The sequence below is a fragment of the Marmota flaviventris genome, chromosome X (genome assembly GCF_047511675.1).
Source record: "Marmota flaviventris isolate mMarFla1 chromosome X, mMarFla1.hap1, whole genome shotgun sequence".
Lineage (NCBI taxonomy): Eukaryota > Metazoa > Chordata > Mammalia > Rodentia > Sciuridae > Marmota > Marmota flaviventris.
Window position 1 is genome coordinate 87,777,986 of NC_092518.1, and position 12,248 is coordinate 87,790,233.

Sequence of the window (12,248 nt, forward strand, 5' to 3'; positions counted from 1 at the left end):
ATTAATTATAGTATGTTTTGATTTTACAGTTTATTTGCTGATACAATTTGGAGGCAAAAATAATAAAGGATCCCACATCTGTATCAAGATGCTACCTGTTCCTCAAAGTTTATTTCAAATAATATCTCTTCTGTGAAGTGTTCCAAGGTTTCTCTGGCCAGAAGGTTTTTTTGTTTTTGTTTTTGTTTTGTTTTGTTTGTTTGTTTGCCTTTTAATGTGTAAGGCTTATTTCTTGAATGGAAGAAAAAAAATAAGATAATAAATAATGCCAACATCTCAGTTAAGCAACTGGCTTGTTCAGTGCTGCAGCAGACTTCAGACTAATATGAATAGTTGTGTTGCTTAAATTTTTATGTAAAACTCTGTTATCCATACAGTTGTTTATTAGGTCTTTTAACAAGTACTGTAAATAACATTACCCAGAAAAGTACACCTAAGTCTAATTGTGCTCTCAGCAGGGAAAAACTAGGAAAGAGATTTAGCAGACAGCTTCCATTTAGTAACTTAGCAGTAGCATGATTAAGTACAAATAACTTAGGTTAAAGAACTGTTGGAAAACATTGTAGGATGTTTAGTATAGGTACTGAGGAAGCAACAGGAGTAGACAGGGAGTAAAGAGGATAAGAGGTACATTCCGTACAATACATTTGAAAGTATGTAAGTGATAAATCCCTGTAAGTAATAGAGAAATATGAGAAAATTTACCAGGATTAATAAAAACTTATAGATTCACTTGTTACCTGCAATAAACATTACCATCCACATTGCATTTTCAAATGGAAATTATAGTATAAGTATTATATTTATGTATTTAGTTAAGAAATACATGTTTAACAGTGTTTCCAAAGTAAACCATCCATAATTCTTTTTATTAAAAAGTACCTGTTCCATCGTAAGTCTTCATATGACTCAAAACAATTTGTTTTGCATTTTCTCACTTCTAGTTACCTTTTCTTAGGTAGTTTTTAGTCTACTTAGAAAATATTCTTGCTATATCACTAGGCGGGCATGAAAAAGATTCACAAGAAATGAAATATACTTAATGGATATATGTATCATTTTGCATAAGAAAATAAACATTTTTATATAAGAAAGTCTGTCTTATATGTTCCACTGTTTTCTTCCTCAAAGATAAAACAGAAATGGAATTGCAACTAATTATTTTTTTAAAAGTGGCAGGCCACTTTTATTTGAAATAAATATATGTCACTTCATTGGTATCCATGATATTATCAGTGAGTAAAAATAATTTTTGTTTTAGATGGCATCAAAAGGAGTTACTTTACTGTGACCTTATTAGTCATTAGGCCCTTAAAGTTAGTACACCAACTGACAGCCACAGATAATGTCATCTGGATAAGACTTAATATTGCAGGTATCCTTTTAATCAGTTGCCAAAAAGCACAAGAAAAACAAAAAAGAAAACACCAAGTTTTCACAATTGGATGGTCCTCTAGTGTTTATTTAGGAAATTTCTTTGCTAAGATACCACTTGCTAAAATAGTGAAATTATAGCTTAGTTATTGTACAGAGTGTCCCCATATACCTCCACCCAGTTTCCTATTTCTTATATTAGTATAATAAAAATTTTATAGTTAAGCAACCAATGTTGATATTTTATTAATAAATAAAGTCCATCTTCATTCAGATTTCTAAGTTTTTACCAAAGGTTCCTTTTTTGTTTCTCATTATACATATTCAGAATATCTTCTTTTCCTTTGTATTTTATTTTATGCCTTCTAATTATACATGACAATATAATATATTTTGACATATACATATAAACATGAATTATGTCTTATTCTAGTTAGGATCCAGTCTTGTGGATGTACATGATAGGATGATTCACTGTGGTGTATCCATATATGTACATTGGAAAATACAGAGAGACAAACCCACATAAATAAGGTTATCTCATACTAGACAAAGATGGCATAAACATACACTGAAGAAACGATAGCCTCTTCATCAAATGGTACTGGAAAAACTGAAAATTCATACATAGCCGAAAGAAATTTATATCCTATCTCTCACTCTGTACAAATTCAACTCAAAATGGATCAAGGATCTAGATATTAATTAGACCAGAGACCCTGGACCTACTAAAAGAAATAGTAGGCCCATAATGTCACTTTAGGAACAAAATTCCTCAATGAGTCTCTTAAAGCACAACAAGTATAATCAAGAATTAATAAATAGGATGCTATCAAAAAATCTTCTTCACAACAAAGGAAATGAGCATGCAGAAAGAACCCACAGAATAAGAGAAAGTCTTTGCCACCTGAACATCAGATAGAGCATTAATCTCTAGGATATATAAAGAATTCAAAACACTTAACACCAAAAAATCAAATAACCCAATCAATAAATGGACAAAGGAACTGAACAGATGCTTAACAAAAGAAGAAATACAAATGATCAACAAATATATGAAAAAATGTTCAACATTTCTAGCAATTAGAGAAGTGCAAATGAAAACTACACTGAGATTTCATCTCACTCCAGTCAGAGTGACAACAATCAAGAATACAAGCAAGTCAGGTGTGGTGGTGCATGCCTTAATCCTTGCAGCTCAGGAGGCTAAGACGGGAGAATGGTGGGTTCAAAGCCAGTCTCAGCAAAAGTAAGGTGCTAAGCAATTCAGTGAGACCCTATCTCTAAATAAAATACAAAACAGTGCTAGGGATGTGGCTCAGTGATCAAGTGCCCCTGTGTTCAATCCCCAATACATCCCCCCAACCAAAAAAATAAAAGCAACAGTAAATGTTGGCAAGAATGTTGGGAAAAAAGTACACTCATACATTGCTAGTGGGACTGCAGATTGGTTTAACCACTCTGGAAACCAGTATAGAGATTCCTCAAAAAACTAGAAATAGAATTGCCATTTCTTCTTAAGCTCCTCTTGGTCATGAGTGTATTTCAGGCTTTTTTTTTCCTCTTGATTACAAGACAACAGGATAAATAAGTGGGTATTTTGTAGAATGTCCTCCTATTTGGATTTGTCTGATTTTTTTTTCATAATTAAATTGGGGTGATAGGTTTTGAGGAGGAGGAAGACAGATAAAATATCATTCTCATCACTACATACATTTTGTGTATATTTGATGTAATTGAACAGTTTTGATATTAACCCTGATTATACAATTAATGTAATGTTTGTTATTTTTCTCCATTGACAATTTTTAAATAGATATTGCTTAATTGTAGATGAACACAATGTCTATATTTTATTCATTTATGTGGTGCTGAGGATGGAACCTAGTGCCTCACACATGCTAAGCAAGTGCTCTACCATTAACAATTTAAATGTATTTTTTCCTGTCCTTTTTCAACTCAGTAATCACTCTTTGAAATGAAGTCAATATGTGCAACTCACCCTTAAAGCTAAGTATTCTGCCTCACCTCCTTGGGAGCAGAGTTTCTAAGTAAATTATTTGGAATTACACTTCAAGAGACCTATCTTTATCTCTCTAATTATTCAACCATTTATTTATATCCATGTGGACTCATGAATGTTTGTTTTATACTTCGGTTCATAAACTAATGCTACTCTATTTTGCTTTTCATATTGTTCCAGTTTTATCTATTGGGGGAGGCTCTTTAAGTCATTCCTGTGTTCATTTGACACATATCCACTATTATATTTCAGTACTTCTTATTTTCTGAAACTGCAAGGTATTCCAGGTTCATCCTGCAGTATATTATGTTTTGAATTAAGTATATTTATTGAGGATGCAGCGCTCTCTAATCCTCCCCCTTGATTTCAGTTTACATTTTCTTTAGATAAAATAATGTGACACTGATAAAGATGTACATTAATATATATACACATGTGTATATGCATATATATACATACACACACAACATGCGACTATTTTTGCTTAGAATATCAAAAGAAATAAATCAACAAAATTAGCATTAAGAGCCAGGCATGGTGGACTCTTGTAATCCTAGCAGCTCAGGAGGCTGATTCAGGAGGATAGCAAATTCAAAGCCAGCCTCAGCAAATTAGTCAGGCCCTAAGCCACTCAGTGAGGCCCTGTCTCTGAACAAAATACAAAATGTGCTGGGTATGTGGCTCAATGGTTAAGTGTTCCTGGGTTCAATCCCTGGTATAAAAAAAAATTAGCATCAAGGGGCAGACATTTTAGAGGAGTCATAAAGAAGACATGAAAGTTTAAGAAATAAACTTCAAACTAAAGTACTATGATAACTAAATACTTCTGCAATTTTCAACAGGACAATGTGATATATTGCTCTTGAATCACATATTAAATAGTATAAAATATTTTGTATAATTTATTCTTATTTGCAAATGCAGAAATGAAAAACTTATTTCAAATATCAGAAATAATGACTACAGGTGTTTAATCATAATATTTAAAGAAACATGGCCACAAAATATTATCAGGTTCTTAAATGGAAGGGAGTCCTAAATTTTTCAAATATTAAATATATGTTATGAAATCCTAACTTAAATTGTGTGCCCCAAATGAGAGAGGAGGGCCAGAGTATTTCACTCCAAAGACACAAGCTACAATTAATGAGAATTTAAGATCAACCAAATGAAGCTCCATTCCTAAACAAACATTAGAAACCACTGCATTAAATTCAAACTATTTGTTGAAATGTTACAAATTTAGTAAAATAATTTAACTACTTATATAACTTTGTACAACATGTTCTAATGCACAGGCAAGAAAATTTAACCTCAATCTTTCTATAAACAATAAAATTGTAGTTTGTTCCTTATCTATTTTTCTGAAACAGTCTCTATGAAATAATTCAGTATAAAGTAGGCCTAAATCTGAAAAAAAAATCACATTATTTTTGCCTTGTATGAAGACTAGCAACAACAACAAAATAATTCCAAGAGATTTATTCTGACATTGTCATGTGATAAATCATAGATGTGATCACCATCTTCACCTTCAAAATTTTTTCTTAAAAGCATGAGAAAAGACATGTAAAGTACTTTGTGCCTGGCACATAGTAAATGTTGATAAATGATACCTTTAATTTTTGTAGTTCCATTATTATTGCTTTATTATTGTTATCTTTCCAAAATCACTTTCTTCCATTCTTTCTATTGAACCCTCTATTCCATATGCACTGACTTTCTTGCATTTGAACATAACATGCACAGTCCCATATCAAGGTAGTGGAAATTGCTGTTCATTTTTCCTGGAAACTCTTCCTTCAAGTAGCAACAAAGCTCATTTTTATTTTATGAGAAAAGAATATTATAGTAAGTTTCACTATTTTCAATTCAGGATTTCCCTCATGCATAAACATTTCCCAGATTCCATGTCACAGATGGGTTTCTGTGAAGGATGAAGATCCACAATGGATTTGTCTCTATCTGAAAAGTTTTCATAAAAAAGGAAGTAAACTACCATGTGGCAATGTCTCACAAAGGGCATAAGCCTCTGTAAATGAAACATATGATCTGTTGGTTGAATACAAAGATGCCCACAGAAAAAATGGCAGCATTATTAAAGGATGACTGAAAAGTTACCTCTGAGGCCAGGGGCCATGTACATGATCCTAAAATCACTAATGAACAAAAGGACAGGGCATATTTTATTCTTGTTTGCAAATGCAGAAATGAAAAACTTTTATTAAGTAAATTAAGGTATATTTTAGGCATTAATTAATAGATTGTGTGGGGGGCAATTGGCAAAGATTTGTATAAAACAAGATGTATGGTAGTTACGAACTTTTTTGCAGAATAGATGCACTAACCTCTCATTTGCTTCAAATTCTTGAGTCAGCCATCTTGGCTTCTTCCATCATTTCATATAATTCTGCTCATATATCTCCTCATCAGAAAAGCCTTCCCTATCCAAAGGAGCATATCCCATTCACTCTCTTCCCTCTAGTTAATTTTTCTTCATACTAATTATTACAACTTAAATATTATATTTTTGGTTATGTTAATGCCCCTCTCAATTAAAATGTTTATTCCATGAAAACAACTGATTTAATCTGATTTTATTCCTGGAAACTAGAAGAGTACCTGACACAATGGGTGCTCAATAGATGTGGAATGAATTACTAATGAATTCTATATCTTGCCACCTTCCTTTGGGATATCAACATAAACAGTGATACTTGCTCTTTTTTCCTAGGAAATTTTCACTTGAAAATTCAAAAGAGCTCAAGTGGAGAGGGAATTTGGAGTCTTTTCTGACAGTGCAGCACTGGCAAAGATATACAAACTAATATATCAATAAAGTTGGCAGGGTATCCAAAAGCCTGAATCCTTAACGGATAGAATGAGATCATGATCCCCATTTCTGCCAATTCTTTTCAAATAAGCAGTTTTGAGAACCTCAAATTTTGTACTAAGACATATTCTTGGACCATAAATAGGTCAGTTGCATTTTAGTCAATATCATCAAACATTTGACTTAGCCAATTCAGTTTTGAAAAATGTTGCCTAGTGTTAACATTGTGGCATCTACCTGAGTACTTATGCAATTGTTTATTTATTAACAACTGCAAAAAATGAAAAAAAAATAAAATAAATATATAAATATATGGATTCATAACCATGTATTGTGTCACAGAAAGTATAATCATAATGTACTACTAAAATGTTTTGTTGGAAGTTATAGTTAAACTAAAAAAAGAACACTTGAGCAAGGTAGTTACAGAGAAGAAAAGATGCAGAGTCTGTAGATAACTAGGACAAAAAGAAAATGATAATTGAACCTAGGTCTCTAATAGTAAAGCATATTGGTATGTGCATACTTAACAATGTTGAATCAGGATGTAGAGCTTTTCTCAGATATACTACATATTTATAATACAATGCTACAGAAATGTACCTGAATTTTTAAATTTCAAAAACAATATATAATTTTAATATGTTAGATTTAATACCTCTTGAGATACTAACTGTGGTATTTCATATTTTATATTGTGTATTTCAAACTTATCCCATTCTTTATTCATTCCCTGTAATATTTATAGAATATAGAATAGTTAAAGATCCTTACTTTGCATAAGTGTCAGAGCTCATCTCAAACTAATGTGATAATTCTACATACTTGAGGCGTTATATTTTGGGGATACAGGCTACTCCCACAATCCTTTTATCCTGCTCCCCAAACTTGCTGAAGAAGAAAGGCATTATTAGAGAGTCAAGACATCAGACAACTGCTTCTTAGTCTTTCCTGGGGCAAGACAGAGAGATTCAAATTGGGTAATGAGAGAGTAATAAAGCATCATATTTCATTTAACTTAGTCCTTCCCTTCTGCCTAAGATATACTTAGCATATTTACAAAACCACTTCCTCTTTTAAGAAAATATTTGTTTTCCTCTGAAACCACTGGATAATTAACAGAATAATGTTTTTAATTTTTTTTTTAGTTACACATGGACATATCTTTATTTTGTTTATTTATTTTTATGTGGTGCTAAGGATTGAACTCAGTAACCCACGTGCATGAGGCAAGCACTCTGCCACTGAGCCACAATCCCAGCCCCAACAGAATAATTTTTAAAAGATAAAAAAATATCATCAGTCAGAAAAATCAAAAGAGAGACTATTTTTTTAAATATATCACATGGTGATACTTTGCATTCAACACCTTAGCCAGCATTTTCTTATAGAATCTAATTTTTTGTAAACATTTCCATGAGGTAAAATCAATTCATGAGTACTCAGAGAATTTTGTCAGGGGAGCACAGCGAACAATTTCAGTTTGTCTACTGTGTGTTAAATGCTTTCATTAATCTCCAAATTCAACATTTTTTAAAATGTTGTTCACAGTAAGGAGACATAATTTGAGAAACTGCTGAGTCTAATAATATAGGCTTTATATTATTGTGAAAGTCCTGTTAGGTGTACCAAATGCAACTTTCAATCTCAGTATTTACATAGCATTTCCTCGGGTAAACACAAAATATATTAGAAAATACACACGTGCATGCTTCATTTCTTAAGAAGCCTATATCACAGTAAACTAAAGTCATTTCAAAAAATCTTCTATGTGTTTACATTTCAACAAAACTTAGTTCTTATAAAGGTGTCAGTTGGCACATTTGACTTGTCTTTTGTCATAATGTTACGTTATTTTTAGAGTTTCTCTTTTCAATTTATGGAAGCAAGACAGTGTTCTTAAAACACATTTGGGACAACTTTTATCAAGGAGTAACTCTGCATCCTCCACAGAGACACAGTATGCCAAGTTTCCAGATTTCAAAATAAAATTGCATAGCTTTTTGTTAAATTGTTATTTTTTTTAATATTTTATGAGTTGTTGGTGGACCTTTATTTATTTTTATGTGGTGCTGAGAATTTAACCCAGTGCCTCAAACATGCTAGGTAAGCATTCTACCATTGAGTCACAACCCCAGTCCTGAACTGGTATTTTAAGCAGATCAAAATATGTCTTGCTCTATAGCATTTTCAAAACTTAATTACATTGCAAGGGTCTTCATCTGTGTCTAAAATATATTAATATAAAAATTTCTGATAATGAATAAGAGAAGAAATAGAAACATAAAAATTCACTATATTAAATTATATTTGACAATATTAGAGGGCACAATATATATTTTTTCAACTCAAATAGGCCCAATGGACACAAAAGTAAACATAAAATCAATTTGTTTCTGGACTATACCCAAACACAATATATTATTTCTTCTTTCATTTTAATGTCCTAAATAGCTGACATATTCCATTTCCTACTTTAAGATCTCATTGTTGTAAGCAACATCTTGTTTTTTAATTTTTTTTTTAGTTGTAGGTTTAGACACACTATCTTTATTTATTTTTTATGTGGTGCTGAGGATCAAACCCAGTACCTCGTAAGTGTGAGGGAGACACTCTGCCTCTGAGCTACAGCCTCAGCCCTGTAAGCAACATCTTGTTACTTGCTTTACGCGAATATTTTCATGATTGCAAACTAGTTGTGAAAGTAGCATAACTTGAATGTCAATGCCAAAGAAAGTTTTCATATCCTCATATACAATAACATAATTTTGTAAGTCCTTATTATAACTGTGTATTAAGCAATAGATAAGGATATGCTGAGCAGCCAGAGCCTTTATTTTGTCAAAGCTAGTCTAACTCACAAAATCAGGAAGAATTCTCGTAATTTATCACACTTGCTCAAAGAATCACAACTATTTCAACATCTGAACCACAGAGATATTTTTTTAAAAATTAAAAATTATAAAAATATCTCTTAGAACTGGAACAATTCTTATTGGAGTGGGGATGGAACAGGAGAAATAAACTCACTACCCTAAAATTAATTTCATTAATTATCAAAATAGATGCGTTATTACAGTTTTCCTTTATAAACTTAGAGGAGGGAGTTTTTTAGAGACCTTGACTGGCTACATAAAAACTCAGAGATTATTATAACACCTTCTATTTAAACCTGAAAGTTTTAGAGAATAAGTTAAAATAGTCTGACTTTCACTTATATAACCCCAAACTCCTACCTTGCTTTAGAATCTTCTTTGTGGTTATCAGGCTTCATCTTCAAATTTTGTGAATGTTTATCACAATCTTCTTTGATCAAATTCTCCTCTGATCCTCCTTTAGGACTATTTTTATTTGATTGAAGGTGTTCTATTAGGTTTTGCTGGTGCCAATTCTGAAGGGCTGTTTGATGAGCAGCGGCCGGTCCCGACACTGGTGTCAGTATATTGTAGTGGACAGGACTGTTGCCTTTCTTCAGTCCGTTTCTGTCCCGAGAGTGGTTCTTCAACCTGCCCTGAACCGGGGTCCCTCTATGCTCATATCCTTCCTGCTGAAGGCAGCTTCCAGTGTTAGGCGAACCTTGAGAAGGGTGACTGAACCACCTCCAGCGCAGCCTTAAGATTTGTTTCACATCAAATTCTTTCTTGCCGGACACAGACATTGTTGCAAAAGGAAAGACAAAGCCTTCTCTAACAGAAAGGAAACCGAGCCTTTGTTATCTCTTGTTTCTCTGCCTCTTCTGCAAAACTAACAAAAGCACAAGAGAGCAGTCTTTCTTGCTTTCTCTCCCCTCCCCCTCTGCCTGTGATACACTGTGAATACTTCTAGCCTTCTAGCTGAAGCAGAAAGCTGTTGCTAACAGTGTAGGTGGGAACCCATACTGACAGGATGATGAGGTCAGACCTTAAACAAGTAAATCAGCTTAGCACAGGAAAGCAGCTACCACAACACACCCCAGCTGCTAGATTTTCAAGCTCACAAGCCCTCTGTCTGGACTTGCAAATGTCTAGCCCAGCTTCTTTCCTACCAAAGCCCAATAGCTGCAGCCTAAACCTAAGCAAGTGAATTACAGAAAAGTATTTAAAACACACTTCCTTCTGTATTTCCTCACCCATCCCCCTGCCAGATTAATTTTTGGGTAGCCCACTTCTGAAAATATGTCACTTTATCCTAGGAGAATATGTGACAGGGGAATTAATTATAATCTATTTTGGATTCCTCTTGTGAAAATTTTGAAAGTAGTTCATTAAGGAAAAGCATCATGTCACAAATCCCCTCAGGCAGATCTGTAGTTATATCCAAAGTTCATCGAAAAATGTGAATGTTTCTATATAAACATTTACTTGAAATTTTGAACAATTATAGAAACCTAAGAAAGTGTCAATTACCCATTACTACACACACAAAAACAAATAAACACCTATACACTCATACACACCCCACTATGGGATGTAGGAATTTTAAGCTTACATGTGCTTTTCTAAATGGGTTATATTAAAGAGATGTTTTCTTTCAGTGACCAAAGGTTGAAAATGAATAGTCCATTCTGGTTTCATCCTATGTAAACACCTCCTTATCATATCCTTTACTTTTACAGGCAACCCTAATGTTTAATTTTCTTTGTTCAGAAGCCTGTATGAACGGATGTAATAGGGTATGTTTTGCATTAATTCAATATCACCACACTGCTCTATAGTGTGCCAAAGTGCATTGAAATCTGAATCAGAATCACTAATCTGTGCAGTGTTAATTATTTCCACTAGCACCAACATACAATAGATTTTAAAAGAACTTAGAGAATGAGAAATGAACTCTTCTTTTTGGCTGGCATTTTTCCTTGAGTTTTTCATAAATCCAACTATATCTTTCCCTTTTTTCCCCTCTTGTTTTTTAGGTGTGATGGTTAACTTATGTGTCAATTTGTGTGGGTTATATGAGGTGCCCAGGTAGTTGATTAAACATTAATTTAATTATTTCTGTAAGGATGTTTTTGAATGAGTTAAGCATTTAAATTGACAGACTGAGAAAAGTAGAATGTTCTCTCTAATTTGGTGGGATTCATCTGATTATGTGACTCATCTGATCTGAAGGCCTAAATAGAAGAAATCACTGACTCTCCACTGAGTAAAACTATTCCTTCTTTTGCTGGACTGCCTTTAAACTGGAACATGGATTCTATTTTCCCATATTCTAACTTGAATTGAAACATTGGCTTTTTGTGTGTCTAAAGTTTGATGGCATTTAGGTTGGCACTATATACCATTGGCTCATCTGGGTCTGTAGCTTGCCAACAGCAGATTTTGAAGTTTGCCAACCTTTGTAATCCTGTAAATTAATTTCTTGTAATAAATCTTTCCTCTTTTCTCTCTCTTCCCTTTTCTTCTTTCCTCTTCCTCCTCCTCCTCCTCCTCCTCCTCCTCCTCCTCCTCCTCCTCCTCCTCCAACTCCCCCTTTTTCTTCTTCTTCCTCTTCTTCCTCCACCTCCTTCTTCTTCTTCTTCTTCCTCCACCTCCTTCTTCCTCTTCTTCCTCCTCCTCTTCCTCCTCCTCTCTCCCCCCTCCTTCTCTTTCTCCCTCCCCCTCCCCCCTAACCCTTCCTCCTTCTCTCTTTTCCTTTCTGGCTTTCTCTCTCTCCACAAACACACAGCCATCCTCTTGGTTCTGTACAGTTGTTCTTTTTTTTTCTCATACTTGAAAGTTATTAAATAGACACTGATAAGATACATACTTCAGTTTAACGTGAATTATCAACAAGTTATTTTCATTTCTACCTTTCTGATCTATTTTCCAACCAATTTCTTAACTCCAGTGTTAGTATCATTATCTCTCTTTGGTTTATTACAAGCATTCAGCATTTAAATAATTGTAGAAAATATCAAATAGTTCTTTTGATAAACTCAAGGCATATCAGTACTGGCAAGTAAACATGAATTATCTTCTTGCTATCTAGCAGGTAGCATTCTAAGTAAAGATCCTCAGAGTTAGGATCTGTGCAGTGATTTAGTACAGGGATATTCAGGGA

General features: G+C 33.5%; 1 protein-coding gene across 1 annotated transcript in view; it reads right to left on the reverse strand.

The window, feature by feature from the left end:
• Positions 1-10,091, reverse strand: part of Klhl4 (kelch like family member 4) — a 91,564-nt gene extending 81,473 nt beyond the window's left edge. Inside the window, exon 1 of the mRNA XM_027934628.2 lies at positions 9,467-10,091. Coding sequence (XP_027790429.2) covers positions 9,467-9,888 — 422 coding nt within the window. The 5' untranslated portion in view covers positions 9,889-10,091. The remainder of the gene's footprint in view (positions 1-9,466) is intronic.
• Between the last annotated feature and the right edge of the window lie 2,157 nt (positions 10,092-12,248).